General features: G+C 41.6%; 1 protein-coding gene across 4 annotated transcripts in view; it reads left to right on the top strand.

Annotated features, from left to right (window-relative positions):
* tfeb (transcription factor EB) overlaps positions 1-17,897 on the top strand; it is a 158,554-nt gene that overhangs the window by 129,973 nt on the left and 10,684 nt on the right. For 3 of the 4 annotated variants that reach the window (XM_072278685.1, XM_072278684.1, XM_072278687.1), the window contains 3 exons: positions 5,529-5,634; positions 13,879-13,935; positions 15,068-15,143. In XM_072278685.1, the coding sequence (XP_072134786.1) occupies positions 5,529-5,634; positions 13,879-13,935; positions 15,068-15,143 (239 nt within the window). The remainder of the gene's footprint in view (positions 1-5,528; positions 5,635-13,878; positions 13,936-15,067; positions 15,144-17,897) is intronic. The other variant, XM_072278688.1, reaches the window with a different exon arrangement.

Genomic DNA, 17,897 nt, shown 5'->3' with positions numbered 1-17,897 from the left:
TCTTTACATTGCTTTCCTTTGTGCAAAGGCCTCGGTTTTGTAACAGGTGCATAGCATTCTTGTGTGAAACTGATCCACAGCTGAGTTGAACCTTATCAGCACAGCGCAGCTTTAGGGAACATGTATGATGAGGTCATAATTTAGCAGCAGGCTTCACGATAGATAAGTGTTGAATTGATCTTTTATCTGTTTTAAATTCCATTCTCTTATTTATGGAGATGACAACTTGAGTTCAGTGACAAATACTCACCTCTGAGTCAGAAGCTTGTGGTACTCAAGTCCACTCCAGAGACATGAACACACAATCTAGGCTGATGTTGCAAGTGCTGAGGGTGTGTTGCATTAATGGTGTTATCTTTCGGATGAAATATTAGACTATATTTTCCTCTCCAGTGAATGCTGAATATTCAGTGGCATCATATTGTAAAAGAGCAGCAGAGATGACCTTGGTGTCCTGACCAATAGTTGTTCAACATCATTAGCTAGTTCATCTGGTTATTATCACCATTTGTGCAACCTTGCTATGAGGAGATTAGCTAATGCACTTTCAGCATTAATTTGGCGACAGGAGATAAAATTATATGTAGTTGTGTAATAGAAAATGAAGCTGAGATCTCTGGAGAGGCAGAGATAACAAGGGAGGAAGGTAGATAGAGAAGGAATATTGATGTAGAGATAGTGAGACCATGAAAGAAATAGGTTTAAATCAGCAGTTCCCAACCTGGGGTCCATGGACCCCTTGGTTAATAAGACCACAAGATATTGGAACAGAATTAGGCCATTTGGCTCATTGAGTCTACTCCCCACCATTTCATTATGGCTGATTCATTTTCCCTCTCAGCCCTAATCTCGTGCTTTTTCCCATATCCCTTCATGCCGTGATTAACAAAAGTCTGTCAACCTCTGCCTCAAATATACATGAAGACTTGGCCTGCCTGCGCCTTTGGCAGCAAATTACACGGATCCACCACTCTCTGGCTAAAGAAGTTCCTCCTCATCTCCATTCTAAAAGGACAGCCCTCTATTCTGAGGCTGTGTCCCCTGGTCTGAGACAAGTAAATGTCAGAGAAGAGACAAGTAGATAGTGGAAGGAGGACATAAAAAGAGGGAACAGAAGTGGAATGATGGAGAGAGAGATGTGAGATAGGGAAATACAGACAAAGATGTGATCAGAAACAGTCAGAGAGACTGAAGGAGAGAGAGCAAAAACGGATGAGAAATTGAGAGAGAGAGATGCACATACAAACACAGATGCACCAGTTCTTTTTACACATAAGAACTCCAAATGCCAAGAGGAAGGTTTACTTCTTTCTTGTCCAATCCAGTTGACTGCCTTAATATTCCTTCCTAGCTAACCATTTACACAGACATTAACCTAGTTTTTGAGAAACTGTATAGTTATCTGATGGCTTATCACAGCCTAAAACTATGCACTTGCAGCTGTCCTTGGAGCACTGTGTTGTAAAAGAATGTGATGGACGAACTTTTTTACAATTCACTGCTGGGTGCTGTGTCATCATCTTTTATGGAGTTCAGACAAAACTTAGATCTGAGTCTGTGTCATAATCTGTTTCTCCTTGAAGATACTGACCCTCATGTGGATCTAGAGCAGGTATGCTTCCTCTTCCCAGTTCAAGTGTAAATAGGGAAGAAATAATTCTACAGTTGTGCAGAACTCTAGCTGGACTGCAAATGGAAATTTGCATTTAGCTCTGGTCACTTCGGATGGATACTTGAGGGAGTGCCATGCGGAGTAATAAAGGTATAAAAGGGTTAAATTACAAAGACTTTTTTTATTTGTGAAATTTGTTTTTTCCACATTGGTTGTTTTTGGTCATTGCTTATACCTGATGAAGGATCTTGGCCCGAAACATCGACTGTTTACTCTTTTCCATAGATGCTGCCTGCCTGCTGAGTTCCTCCAGCATTTTGTGCGTGTCACTTTGTTTACGTATAGTTTTTTCATGAATTCTATTGTATTTCTTTATTTTCATGTAAATGCCTGCAAGAAAATGAATCTCCAGGTAGTATATGGTAATATGTATGTACTGTGATAATAAATTTTGCTTTGAACTTGAACTTTGACTTGAATTATTTTCCAGGCAGTTTAGAAAATAAAGGGCTGATATGGAGGTATATGGGATAATTGAAGTGCTGATAGATGCAAATTCCCTTCTAAAGGGAGTTCAGGACAAGGGAGATTAACTTGAAATTTCTGTGGTGGGACTGGTGTGATGTCTGCATTCAATTATCCCCATGAAAGCTGTGAAATTTAGAATGTCTCTTCCAAAAGATTATGCAAGGATATGAAGAGATACAGAACTAAGACACTTTGATGGATTAACATTCAGATTGTCTACATTCCAGTTTATCAATGGAACAGACTTGAGAGGTGGAATGTGTCCTTGTCCCCACAAGCCAGTCTTGTCATTGAAGGAATGATTAAACTATGTAGAAAGGTCAGACACAACATAGCAATTCAAGAGGAGACTCCTGAAAGCTGGAGATTGAAAGTAAGAAGTTCCTGGGAATAGTACAAGACAATTTTACAGAAATTGAAGGGTGTATGATTAACCTCAAAAGTGTAGTCACTGTAGGTTCAAGTACTTGCAGGAAACAGTTTGGTGCTTTTTGGAACTGGTGGCTTCTAATGTGGATGGATACTGAATGGGTTCAGGTTATCTTCCTGATGAGTGGATTCTGAGTTGAAAGTATCTGCTAATCTGCTGTAATAAGAACTCACTTGTATCTTGGTGTAACCACGTTACTGAGGGCCAACTCCTTGGTGTCTCTAATGATCAATTCTAATGCCTTTTGTGGCCAAGTGCACTTTATCTAGAGTTTACTTTCAGGCAGGTTTGGAGATCCTTTTGGAACTGATAAAGCAGGTGGTGCCCCATCAAAGGTGGGAAGATAAGGCTTGAAGGTCTGACTGACTCCACAGAAACTTGTATATTTCCTTTGGCCAAGTAACATGTTCAGTTAGCCATTGATAGAGTTTACAATACACGTTACCTTCCAACTTCATTTTGTCAAATTCTCTGCATCTTCAGCTATTCCTTAAATAGATCTGTAGTAATTATTTCTGTAATAGTGAGTTCCTGTTCTCACAATTCTTCATGTGAAGGTGCTTCTCTTTAATTGCACGTTGAATTTATTACTGACCATGTTTACTTGCTGACACCCCCTCCCAAGAGTGGAATAATCATCTCTATGAAATATATCTATATTTTCTCTGAATCCACCTTATTGACCATCAGATTCAGTATTGTGAATATCACCATCGTCTCAACTTAACTTTCTCATTTCCAGTGAAAGTTTCCCCAATTTGCTCATGCAAATGAGCCCAAAAGTTATCACTTCACACTGAAATTCATCATGTTATGCTTTCACCCGTATCTCCATCATCTCTTTTGGGTTTAAGCACTCTGTAGATGTACGAATGATGCAGGCAAGGTGTCACAGTTTTTAGGGAAACTGTGTAGAGTTACAGCTTCATTGTATTGAGATAATGACGTGGGGTTTGCCTGCTTTGGGTCCAAGCAAAATTCAACAATTCTGAATGTAATAGTGACCAGTTAATTTTAAGTGATATTGGACAGGATACTTAGGCTTTTGAATAGTGCAACAGGATTTTTTTTACATCCTTTTGGTAGATCAGATTGGAGAGCATAAAACAGTACAACACATGAAAAGGCCATTCAGCCCATGATGTCTATGCTGACCATGATGCCAAACTAATGACATCTGCATATACATGATCCATATTCTACCTTTCCTTGTATATTCTTCTACCTGTTCAACCGCCTCTTAAGGTCCACTATGATGTCTGCTTCCACCATTACTCCTGGTAGTGTGTTCCAGATACTTGCACTCTCTGTCAAAGAAACTTGTTCTGTACATCTCCTTTAAACTTTCTTTCTCCTGCCTTAAAGCAGTGCCCTTTAGTATGTCCTGATGAAATTGTTTCGGCCCGAAACGCCAACTCTTTAATCTTTTCGATAGATGCTGCCTGGCCTGCTGAGTTCCCCCAGCGTTTTGTTTGTGTTGTCCTTTAGTATGTGATATTTCTACCCTGGAAAAGGATTTTGACCATCTAACTTGGTCAGACCGATCTTGGCTTAACACTGCATTTTAAATTAGCTCGGTGTCAGTTACGTACTGTCAAAGATCTACATACGAAATCTTGGCAATTCAATTTCTTGAGAATCTTGTCAAAAGTTACAAAACATGAGCTGAAATCTGCACAGGCAATTGAGCCCAAGGGAAGCATGGCTTACTCACCATCTCCTGCCGAGCCTCACATTACTTCCTGAACGTACGTTTTATTGCTGAAAACTGTTCTTTTTAATACGGGCGCCTTCCTGTCTTGATGTCTGCAGAAAAGCTTAACAAAAATTATTAGGAATGTTTATTTTAGGTTTGGATGGACCTAACATTTTGGGAGTAAGCTCACATCCATTCAGAATGAGAATAAGTGCAGGAACTACCTGAACATCCAACTATAGTTTGTGCACAGGGCTCTATACAGCCTCTGTTAAAAAGTGTGGGGTTTAACAAGTTCCACATGGGAGATCATTAATTGATGGCAGTATTTGCACATTGCATCTGTCTTATATAAATACCAGCATCTTCTCCATGAAACTCACTTCTGTGACTTTCCTTGGGGTGGAGGGGGATTAACCAGGTCAACTGCATTCTTGCACCATAGTGACATTAACACTTCCTAGGAAAAATTGGGCCCATTAACTGCATTTATAAAAAGACCTATCGTACTTGTGAAAGTCTTAGGCACATACTTATAGTATAGCTAGGGTGCCTAAGACTTTTGCACAGAGCTGTATTTGTCAACGTGGAGCAGAGAGTGAGTTTGTAAATCTGGCGGGAGCAAAGGATGTTGGGAATGGCGAGGGTGGAGCACTGTGGGAGGAGTGTGGGACAGGTGGCACTGAAGGAGTGCCAGGGTGGGGGTTGGCTGTGGGTGCAGACACACCCAACCCTGAGTCACCAGGCAAGGTCACTTGATTCCAAGTAATTGGTTTATTGATCATTGCAGAATGTCCCTCTGGTGCTTCCTACTCCCTCCCCTCTCCCTTCCCCTTTACCCAATCATGATTTCCCTCTTCCTGCCCTTTTCCACTTTCAGTCCACAATAGAGACCCATAACAGAATCTGATTTATCATTGCTCACATATGTCAAGATTTTTTTTTGTGGCAGCAATACAGTGCAATACATAAAGTTAGCACAGTGCTGTGCAGAAGTCTGAAGCTTCTTAGCTATATATATGTGGGCGAGACTTTTGCACAGTACTGTAGATTTCCAAAGATGCTTCACCTGAGCATGAAGCAGGTAAAATTAGGCATTATGCTGTGTAGGGAGATATTTGGGTATGTGACCAAAAGCTTGGAAAAAGGATTAGATTGTTAAGAAACTGTAAGGGTATTGTGCTGTAGCTGTGGCATAACCTATCGAAATCAAGCAAATGTTAATACAGTATCCTATATTAATTGTATTTCTCCTCCTCTAGTTACCACTTTCCAGCAGCCACATGGATGTCTACACAAGCCATGCAATTGCATCAACTACGAGCACTTCATGTCCTGCCAATATTGCCATTAAAAGGGAAATGTCAGGTAAAATGTCCTTTCACAAGATAATGTTGATGGAGTTTATTGAACTTGTACTCAATGTGTTTGATACATTAATCCATGCACCTTATGCTTTCCTACTCATTCTCAAATCTTACTCCTCTGTGTATTCATCAACCATTTTCTCTTCCAAAGCCCCAAGTACACTTTCTACCTTCTTGTGTCTCTCAATGTGACCTCTCCCATATCTGAGAACCCCAACTTATTTTCCTCATTTTGCCCTTAGCCCCATATCCCTCAGTTATTTCTCTTAGTAGATAGGTCTCTGTTGCTCCCTGAGCCTATTTCTTGCATCAATGTCCTTTGCTAACTCGCCTACATTAATAATCCTCCTCCAACTTCTCTTTTCATTCCTCATTTCCTCATTTTTTGTTTGTGCTTAATAGCCCCAGAAACTCACTGGAATAGTTCAAATGCTAATCTTTTCAATAAAGCAAGTCTCATTTTTGTAACATTTGCTAACAATGTAAATTTCTGATATAATCTGTGAGCGTTGAGCAAGTTGCATTATAAATTAAATGATCAGAACTTACCAAATCATTGGAATCATTGGAATTTCCATAACATAGATCACCATATTCATATAATGCAGAAGGAGGTAGTTCGTCCATTCTTTCAATGCTGCCTCTTTTAAAGAACAATTCAATTACTATGCTCTTAAGTGTTTCCCAATTACTCTGCAATTTTTCTCATTTAGCTATGTTACAGTTCCCTTTCGAATATAAAAATAACATTTTCTCTGCCATGATTCTCACAGCTGTGACTTTTGGACCATATCAACTACGACTGATAAACACAAAGTCTCCTTAACTTCCAGATGAAGGGTCTTGATCCGAAACATTCACTGTCCATTTTCTTCCACTGATGCTGCCTGACGCGATGGAGTTCCTCCCGCAGTTTGTTTTGTTTTGTTCCAGATTCCAGTATTTGGAGTCTCTTGTGTCTCTCTTTAACTCCCCTTTTACTCTTTTTGTCAATTGCCTGGCTTTACTGCAGGTAGCTGTATTTATTCTGTCAAAACCCTTCATGCTTTTAAACACCTCCGCTAAATCCCCTTCATTCTTCCAAGTTATCCAGTGTCCTTTCAATCACTCTCACTGTGTGCCCATCATATAACAATGCCTAGAATGCCTTCTGATGGGAATGCATGTGTATTTTTTTGTTCAGAGGTGAGTCAAATCATCTTCCTTTGCTGCCAATGACCCTTCCACCCCAGTGCAAGACCTTATTTCTCCGACTTGCTCCCCTGAATTGATGATCAAGGCTTTGGAGCCTCCAAAATTTTGGGTAAAATTAAGCAGCAGCACCACCATGTGGACTGAGTGCCTTTCCTGCAGCACTTGGAACGGCTGCTTTTCCAGAAACAGGCTGTGAAGGATTGATTTCTCTTCAAAACTTATTGATCCTCATTCCCAACATTCTGAACACACAGTGGTTGCTATAGTGAAGCATTGAATGTAGGCTGGTCTGGGCCTTTCCCCAGAGGGACAGCACTCCAACTAACACTAGGCCTCAGTAGCTGAAGCAACAAAATGCCCAGTCACTAAATATGCACCCTCTGCTGACTTTGCAGTAATATTGCCGTGATTTTCCCTAATGTTGGGCTTGGGTTACTACTGATCTGGTTTGGAAAGAGCTTTTGCAAATTCTAAATTATTGATCAAACACTAAATGAGCCTCAGTTTACGGTAACATTCACCTCCGCCCTCTCTTCTCTCAGCTCACAGATGTTTCCTGCTTTTACCACACAACACGCACAACTTCTCTCATTGTTTGCACTCCTCACTGCACTCTTTCACTGCTCGCACAGCCCTTAAGATTTGTGCCCTTTCCCAAGTCCTGCCTCTCTGCAGGTGCATTTACCCACACTGTTCATTGTTGCCACTCTCTCTACTCTAACTCCTCTTCCTCACTGTTTCCTCACCCCTCACTTCTCCCGTGTACCCTCACTTTGCTCTTGCCCTTCACTGTTCCCTCGACCTTACCAGCCCCCACCCCTCACTGCTTCCTCTCTCCTTCACTCCACACTTCTCCTTAACTCTATCGTCCTTCACTATTCCCTCTGCTCCCCTGTTCCTCACTGCCCACTCAGTTCTCCCTTGCACCTTCGCCTCAGTCTCATCCCTCACTGCTCTCTTGACCTCCTCATCCCTCAGGGCCCTCTTCCCCTTCAACCCTCAATTCTTCCCAACCCCGTCATTCCTCACTGCTCCCTCACCCTTCCTCATCCCTCACTCCTCTCTTGCACCCCTTGTGCCTCACTGCTCCCTCTCCCATTGCCCCTCACAGCTCCCTCTCCATTTCAACCCTCATTTATCCCTAACCCTTTTTCACTCACTGATCCCTCACCTCCCTCATCCTTCACTCCCTTGTCCTTTACTGCACCCTTAGCTCCCCTGCCCCTCACAGCTCCCTCTTCCTCTTCAACCCTCACCCATCCGTAACCCCGTTGACCCTCACTGCTCCCTTGTCCTTTTCTGCACCCTCTGCTCCCTTACCCCTCGCACCCCTCTGCTCCCCTTGCTCCTCACTATACACTCGCCTCACTCATTCCCCTTGCACTGCTAACCCGGCTTCCCTACCCATAGATGCTGACTTACCTGCTGGGTGGTTTCCAGTTACTTTCTAAGTCCCCCAGCTTTCCCATGGTTTACCCATGCGGTTTTCTGCCTAACAATGTTACTTGTGTCCAGTGGGTCTCCTGTCTGGTAAACCTCAGACTTTAGCCAGGGTGTCTAACAACCTTTTACCTTAATCAGCCTTTTGCTCCCTCTTTGATGCACCTCATTCCTATTTTCTTGACACCTTTTCTCCACCACAGTAAGTTCATTATCAGAATATGTGTACGTTACTATCTACTACCTTGAGATTCATTTTCCAATATGCAATATATAATAATGTTCTTCCAGGCTTGAGGCCTGGTGCCAGGCAAATAACCTCTTCCTCAATGTCAACAAGACAAAGGAGATGGTTATCAGCACAGGGTAACCCACACACTCACACCCCTCTTTACATCAGCGGCACAGCAGTGGAAACTGCAAGCAGCTTCAAAGTCCTGGGAGTTGCTCGTCTTGCACAATCTCTCATGGTCCCAGAACACATTCCGCACAATCAGGACACCTCTACTTTGTGAGGAGGCTGACGAGAGCTGGGCTATGCACATCAGTGCTCACATCCTTTTATAGATGTGCAGTGCAGAGCATCTGAACATGGTGCAGGAACTGCACTGCAGCGGACAGGAAGACTCTACACCGGGTAGTCAAGCTGCCCGATGAACCACTGCACCAGCCTACCTCATGAAGGACATTTATACTGAAAGATGCCGGAAAAAAGGCCAGCAGTATCATGAATGATTCCGCCCGCCCTGTTCATGGACTGTTTGTCTCGCTCCCTTCAGGGTGGAGGCTGTGTAGCATTCACACCAGGACCACCACACTCATAAACAGTTTCTTTCCCCAAGCAGTAAGACTAATCAACACTTGCATCTACTAACCCAGCCCTCCACACCCCCAACCACCACTACTTTGTCAGTTCCTGTAAGAGTCACTTCATATACAGGTGCTCCTGTGCCTAGCGTCACATTATGGACTTATAATCAATTTATGTATTTAAGCTATCTGATGTATTTATAGATTTTTTTAATGATTGTGTTCTTTACCTTATTATGTTTTTTATGCTGTATCTTTTTATTATTTTGCTCTCCTTCGCATTTGTGTCCTGGAAATGGCATTAAAACAATCTTGAAACTCGAATGTATCATTTGAAATGATAAGCTGCATTGTGCTTGACTTCTATCATTTTTTAAAAAAATAATCTGTTTTTATCATTCCTTCTCTGACTGAGTCTCACTGGCATTCCGATTCTGGAATCTTTTCTTTCCCACATGCTTTTTCAAGGCATGTATGTTTGTATATGTATTCTGTAACAATTAATCGGCAGTCTTTAGAAGAGATGGTTAAAAGCAAACTCTTTATAATTTTGCACAAAATGTGGCTGAACTCTGAAGCTGAGTTAATATTCTAGATCAAAAATCTTTTTCACATAATTAGACATCATAGAATCAGACCCACGTCTGTGCATACTGACATCATTAATGACATTTGCCAGACTTTGCTCATAGCTTTCAATACCTTGGAGCTTTAAGTGCTCATTCAGATGCATTATATTGTGTGAGAGTGGCTACCTCCACCACTTTTTCAGATAGCGTGTTCCATATTTCAACCACAAAGCTGGCAGCATTATGAAGGACCCCATGCACCCCTCATACAAACTCTTCTCCCTCCTGACATCTGGCAAAAGGTACCGAAGCATTCGGGCTCTCACGACCAGACTGTGCAACAGTTTCTTCCCCCAAGCTATTAGACCACTCAATTCCCAGAGTCTAGTCTGACACCAACCTACACAGACACGTACACACACAGACACAGACACACACACACACACACTCAAGTGAACACCACTCCACTCTCTTTGCAATTTTTGCTCATTTCTTTCTCAATTCCTTTTAAAACATTGTTTACGTTTACATTTACATAATTTATTATTATATTGTAAGTTGTCCTTTACTGTGTCTTGCACTGTTTTGTGCACTTTATGTAGTCCCGTGTAGGCCTGAAATCTAATGTAGTTTTGTGTTGTTTCACGTATCACCATGGTCCTGGAGGATTGTTGTTTCGTTTTTACTGTGTACTGTACCAGCAGTTATGGTTGAAATGACAATAAAAGTGACTTGACTTTGACTTGACTTGAAATTCACCTGCTAAGTTGTGTCTCTTCTTGCTTCCTAATCTTCCTCTGCAATTCGGAACTCCTAATGTAAGATTTCCTTTCTGCAGCTACTCCCATCTTCCAAAACTTTAATATCCGGCCATGATTAAAGCACCATTTCACCCATTTCTTGCTCATTGGGAAGTTTTTCTTGAGGTTTTTATTTGCCCGACAGCCTTTTTTCTAACACCAAATTCCCTCAGATGACATCAGCAACATGACGCTACCCAGAATTTGTCTCCACAGTGATTCTCATCCTCACTCACTGTTGTTTGTATTTGATGAGGTTTAGCTGGATCTGTTTCCCCTGAAACGTTGCCAAAGGAGGGGCCAAAACTCAAGTTACATTCGTGCTCTCTGTGAGCATAGGCACTGTCTCACATTATGGTTGGCAGGGACGGTTTTTTTTTACACGCGTCATACCAGACATTCAGCCATTCTTGTCTGGCACGTGGTGTCAGGGTTAACCGGGTCACGTTATGAACGTTCCTGACTCGACCCTTGTATTTTTTATGAGGCCGAGTGGCTAGCTTGACGCTCAACCCGGCACAGATGGAAAGCGTGCTCGGGGGTGGCCCGACCTGGATTCGAACTCAGGAACCTTTGCTCCGGAGTCCAGCACTGATCTCACTGCACCACCAGCTGGCCGGCAGGGATGGTGGGGGAAAAGGGACTATTTCCCTGTTACAGGACTCCATATACGTACCTTCCCCAAATACATGCCTGGTCTGCATTACCCATGATGGTCATTATTATAGTCATTCTCAGCTTCGGATCATTCCAGGTTATTCCTATTGAGTTCGACCACATGACTCTCACTCACCCACACCACAGAAAATTAGATATGGGAGCAGAATTAGGCCATTCAGCCCATTGAGCCTGCTCCATCATCCAATCATGGATTATTTTTATTCTTCTGACCCCATTCTTTTGCCTTCTTCCCGTAATCCTTAACCCCCCTTGCAAGTCAAGAATCTGTCAATTTCTGCTATATATTCTTAGGCAAATGGCCTAATTCTCTTATATCTTGTGGTGTGTGTGTGTGTGTATGCGTGTATATATATATATATATATATATATATATATATATATATATATCTGCGTATGTCAAGGCTGCTACCTTCAAACTTCATATTTGAGGAGAGACTTCATCAAATTTTCCTTCAGCATGTAGGAGACGGTAGAACAAGCCTTAGGGATTTGTCAGCACTGTAGATTTTCCCAGACTGCAGGTGTTCAGAGGCTGCAGTCTTCTGCCCGGAATACTAACCTATGGCCCTGAAGGACTTGTATGGAACATATCCTGGATAAAATATCTCATATTCCTCACTAGACTGCCCCTCTCCCCTCTCCCCCAAGAAAATTCTCACACTCCTGTCTCATCAATGCACCTTCAAGTCATCAAGTGGCAACTCTCCTTGTTAACTGGAAGAGTGTGTCTGTTTTGAGATTCATCCCTTCCTACGATTGGAGATGAAACTGCCAAACTCTTTTGCTCGTTGTTTGTTTGTCAGCCTTTGTTACGTATAGCTTTTCATAAACTATTCGTTTATTTTCCTGTAAACGCCTGCAGAAATTGACTCAAGGTAGCATATGATGACATGTATGTACTTTAATGATAAACTTACTTTGAACTTTGAACCAGTAGCCTGCAACTAGGCCTCAGTGAAAACTCGTAATAACAATTTCAGACATCCTACCTCTCCCGGAAGTTCCGGGAGTCTCCCGCATATGAATAGTGGCTCCCTGATGCCCGCAAATTATATACAATATCACGGAAATCAAATTTTTTGAGAGCGATCGAGCGAGAGAAAGCAAGAGAGAGTGTGAGAGCGACCACGAGAGAGTGCGCGTGCGAGAGAGAGCAAGAGCGCGAGAGAGAAAGCAAGTGAGAGTGCGCGAGTGAGAGAGAGAGCGCGAGAGAGGTAGCAAGTGAGAACACGCGACTGAGAGAGAGAGCGCGAGAGAAAGCAAGTGAGAGAGCGAGAGAGAGAGCGACAGCGTGGCATGGCAGAGTGTTCCAAAAAAATATAAAACGTACGTTACCCCAGACTACACTAAAGTGTACCCCTGCCTAATAGGGGTCAAAATAATGACAGTGTTGCTTGCTGCACTGTTTGCAACAGTGACTTTTCTATTGCCCATGGTGGGTTAAGACTGTAAAAGACATGTTGAGGTGAGTTTAACAGGTGTCATTCGTTCATTAGCATAGATAACGTTATTTAAACTAGCTGGCTAGCTGCTAAGGAGCTACTCTATTGCAGACATTCCACCTCTCCCGGAAGTCTCCCGCAAATTGATGGTGCTACCTCCCTGAAATGAGTTTTTGCAGGATGGGATATCTGCAATTTGCAAAAACGGACTTCATTTGGTGTTGACAAAGGAAGCTCAATAGTGAAGTTCTGAGTACATACAGTGACGATCTAGATTTTTATGGAACTTTCCTAAATGGTTTTAAGGGTGATCTTTAATGCATTCTTAACACAATTTAAAAGCAGCAGTTTCTAGATTCTGGGCTCTCTCTCCTCCCTATTTTTCTCCAAAATAAGCTTTGTTTCCTCCTCATATCTGCCCTTGTATGAATAGAATGTTCATTGTTTGTGTGTTAGGCCTGTTTGGGGTTGTTACTGAGAGAGAGGCTTTGTGTCCCAGAGTACTTGCATATATTGCAGTGGGAGACATGAGCACATTCAGGCCTTGGAGTGGGTTGGAAATCAGCTGACCTTGACCTAAGTATGTAGCATATCTAGGGATACTGGAACAGAAAGTAGTCTTGCAAGAGGCTTTCCTTCCTCCTTTCAATGAATCATATGGCATAGGAGGAGACCATTTGTCTGTGTCAGACATTTGAAATTGTTCGAATCAGTTTCATTTGTCTCATCTTTCTGCCCATATCCTTGTTGATATTTTGCATTAGAAAGCCAGATATTCAGTTAACTGTAGATATCCGTGAGACCTTGTAACAGAATATTTTAAAACTCACTAAGTGCGGAGTTAAACACATGAAGAGTGCAATTGATGACATCAATTTTTATGGGACTGTATAAAAAGCATAGGGTGGCCAACAATGGTTTTAGAGTACAATCAAAAAGCAATAAAGCAAATTCATCATGTGCAGCATTATTTAGCCAACTGCCTTTCGAAAGTTGCCGTTGAATCTTCTTCTACCATGCTTTCAGGCAGATCAGAACTTGCCTTGCAAAAAATCTAGTTCTCATCCTCCCTTCTGATATTTTATAATCTTTTTGTATTTGCAAACTTTGATTGTTCATCCAGTTGCCACTGGCTACTGTTTCTCCTCATTTATTCTAACTCAGCATGCCCTGATTTTGAGCACCTTTCCCGAACAAAGAAGAGTTGTCCTTGAAAGCGTGGCTTTGAACTAATTCTGAGTTACCCGATGCCACTGCCCGGCAGCATTTTCTCTAACTGTTCTGATTGGTCGACTTTGTTTTTGGCTAGAATCAGAAGTGCGAGCATTGGCTAAAGAGCGGCAGAAGAAAGACAATCACAACCTCAGTGAGTAACCATTCCTTCAAATCGTGCCTTGCGCTCCTGTAGCCTGTCTCTCCTCGTAATTTGATTGACTTTAGCTCTGTCTTTCATTGCCCCTCTGCTCAGTGCACAAGGTGGGGATGCAGATTGGGTGAGTTCAGTCATGAATTTGAGGCTATGCTGTATTGGTGCTTCTCCTTGGCTAGTCTCGAAGACACTCAGATTCTTACAGAAAGTAGCTGGTTCTTAACTTAAACAAGGCTGTGGCTTTTGGCTTGATTTCAGTTGGTGAAGTTTTGAGTGGGATGATTCAGGCAGCCCAGCATGTAATGGTTTAGGGGTTAAAACTGAAACCCACACCTGCGGGCTGAATAAACAGTGACTTGAAGGGAGTGAGGTGAGTAAGGTTTTGTTTTTGGGATTCCTTAAGAGATAGGACAAGCAGAAGATGATGCCTTGAACTTCAGCTGGAATCCTGGAGCCTATCCCTGCCCCAAAGCCCAAAGTATCAGTATTTTATGGAAACCTACTCTCCTTCTATTGCCTTATGGTAGGAGCTATTACTCTGTATCTTCAGACTCAGTTGCTTTGATACCTTTCCTACTGGCTCTGAGCATGAGGCAGATGGCTGATATTGAAAACCACCTGGGGCTAGAGAGCTCTGAGATTTCTAGGTGTGTTTGTAGCTTGCAATGCTGTTCTATTACTATCAGGCTTGTTTGATTGTTTTACTATACTTTTTTTTAGTTCTGTTCTGAAGCTCATTGTCAGGTGGGAGTTTTGCTTGGGGATGGGTGTGATTCTGAGAATAGTTGAAGACGGGAGAGAATGAGACAAAATTTGGAGGGGTGTGGTGAGAGCTGAACATTTTGAATTGATATTCTGGTGGGTACTGTCACTTCCCATTGAACTTGTGCACTGGAGAGTGGTATGCTTCCCAGCAGAAGGAGGAAGGTTTGACTTCCTATTTTCTGCTGTGTGGACCGTGATAGCGGTGAGCATGTGTGATCTGGTTTTCTGTTTCTTCAATCTCCCAGGCTTAGTGCATGACCCTTTGCGAAGGAACTGGAAAATACTTTTCAGAAATAGCAACATTATTACAAAAATTTGTTGTAAACTGTCTTCACATTCACATTGGCTTCAATTTTTCCACCAGTTGAGCGCAGGCGAAGGTTTAACATCAATGATCGGATAAAAGAATTGGGACTGTTAATCCCAAAGGCCAATGACCTGTGAGTAGACCTTATTTTCAGTTATTTATTTTTACTACTGTTAATGCTACCTTTAACAAATGCACTTGCTACTTTGAGTTGGATGTTTTCTGTTTGAGGATATATCATCTTCCTCACTTGCCAATAATCAAAAGAGCTGTTCCTGCCTAAGAAGAGCAATCCATTCCCATTGACATCCTGTCCCATCACATATTCTTGCACATTCTGGCACTGAGTCAATCGATTCTGTCCTGTAGTACCTTTTCGTATTTATGGTTACAGCACAATGAGAGCCTTTAATAATTTTGGTCCAAATCTATACCTATACCATTATTCCAAAGTTTCATTGGTAATCTTCCTTAGAGTCTCATCTTACTGCCTACATTGCTTCTGGAGTCCTAATCTATGACTTTACATAGAGACGTTAAATCAATGATTAAAAGGGAGTTGGGTTAAAATGTGGTGAACATAATGCATAAAATTGTTTACACTGCTCAGTAGAGCTTAATAAGAAATTAGTCTAACAATGCAGCAAACTGATTTGTATCAAACTGATTTATCAAAGCTCTCTCGAGACATAAATCCCTTCTCAAATACCTGACCTAAGTCATAATGTATGTGTTTGTTTGAATGATAATTGTGTTTTGTCAAATATTATCTATCCTGTTGGTATTTGATTATGCATACAATGAAACAGAACTTTCCAATATTTTGCTTTGAACATTTGTAGTCTGTATCAGATAAATTAAATCATGGTGCAGAATTTTAAAGTCCACGTTGGAGATATTTTTTTATCCCAAATAGTTGCCCTGTTGGTTTTTCATTAGTGCATTTTTTTTTCAAATATTGTTTTTCTTCTCTTCATGGAATCATGTTGCATAATATTATCCACTTTGTGATGCAATAGATCACTCAAAGAACATTTATTGTCAAAGTATGTATACCACACACAGCCTTGATAGGTTAGGACATTATTTGTTGGACCTTAGAAGAAAGAGGAGATTTGATGGAGGTATACAAGATAATGAGTGTTTAGATAGGGTAAATGCAAGTAGGCTTTTTTCCACTGAGGTTGGGTGGGACTGCAACTAGAGGTCATGGGTGAAGGGAGAAAGGTGGAACTTTTAAGGAGAATGTGAGGAGAAATTTCTTTATTCAGAAGGTCATGAGAGTGTGGAACGAGCTGCTAGCACAGGCTTGATTTCAACGTTCAAGAGAAGTTTGGATAGGTACATGGATTGTAGGGGTATGGAGGGCTATGGTCCCAGTGCAGGTCGATGGGAATAGGCAGTTTAAATGGGTTGGCATGGACTAGATGGGCCAAGGGCCTATTTTGTGCTGTACTTTTCTATGGCTCTATAACAAATATCCAATATGTGAAAAAAATGAACAAATTGTGCAAGTAACAGGAACACTGAACAAATGATACAGAGAACATGAAGATATTTAAAACGTTCTCTCTGTACTATCTCATCAAACAAACTCGGGTTAGGTGTGGCGTTTGTAGAGTCGGTTAACCTTTCTGAGGTCAATAACCACATGTATTAGATAAGTGTAAAGCTCCCTCTGTAGTATTGCAGCAGAGATTAACTACGGAGTAAACAGTATTTTACAATATTCTTCAATAATATTCTTCACAATATTCTTCAATGAGGGGATTGTATAAATGGCTCAGCTGATAGTAATGCCGCGTGAGGGATAGCCCCAGTCAGAGGAAGTGATACTACAGACAGACCAATGATAATGAGATGACTATTTTCTCTTTACACTGAGATGGCTACTTGCCTTTTTAGATGACCTTTGTCAAGTTTTTTTTGAATTTCAAACATTATCAGCAATATGGATGAGAGTGAGTTTATTGCCTGGTTTACCCTGGCTCCCTTGGTCTGTTTCAGAGAAATAGAGTAGGGTAAATTGGTAAAAAAAAAAGTTGGTTTGGTATTGTCACATGTACCATGGTCAAATGAAAAACATGTCCTGCATACTGTCTGTACAGATTATTCCATTACATAGTGCATTGAGATAGTACAAGGGAAAACAATGATAGAATGAAGTTGAGGGGTTTTATATTCTAAATTATCACCCAGTTGTGTACATCAACATTAAAAGATACTCTGTTTTAAAAATTAAAAAGTCAAGAGATTCTGCAGCTGCTGGAAATCTAAAGGGACACATGCGATCCGGGCTCCAGTTTCCTCCCACATTCCAAAAAACGTATGGGTTGGAAATTTAATTGGTCACATGGGTATAATTGTCAATCCTGATGAAGAACTTGGCCTGAAACGCCGACAGTTTATTCCCCTCCATAGATGCTGCCTGACCTGCGCAGTTCCTGCAGCATTTTACGTGTGTTCTGTTTTAAATGGTGTTTGTTAAAATGGGATTTAGTTACATTAAATCACCCACTGTCACCTTTGAGCAGTTATATTGGGGTCAGGGAGGCACCCCAGAGCAACTCAGTACCACGTTCCCTGTTTTTGTTTCAGGTTTTACACAGAATGGGCGAGGCTTCTGTGAGATCTGCTCGTCACTGTCCCCCACCTACCCATGTAAATAATGTAGACCACAAAATCTGTTCCTCAGCCTGCTTCAGTACTTCATGGCTTCCCATCACTAGTCATGTATAAGTCGCAAGTGTGTTAGGATTCAGTTATTTAGTCACATTGCCTCCTCTGCTCTAAGATGGTGATATATGAAAAAGGACTAGATTGTAAGTGTACTATCATTTTATGGATTGAAGTCATTGTGCATCTGTTAGTTAGGCAGTCTGTGTCT

The sequence above is a fragment of the Mobula birostris genome, chromosome 14 (genome assembly GCF_030028105.1).
Source record: "Mobula birostris isolate sMobBir1 chromosome 14, sMobBir1.hap1, whole genome shotgun sequence".
NCBI classification, from domain to species: Eukaryota; Metazoa; Chordata; class Chondrichthyes; order Myliobatiformes; family Myliobatidae; genus Mobula; species Mobula birostris.
Note: the sequence above shows the minus strand (reverse complement) of the source record. Positions and strands in the feature narration are given on the sequence as shown.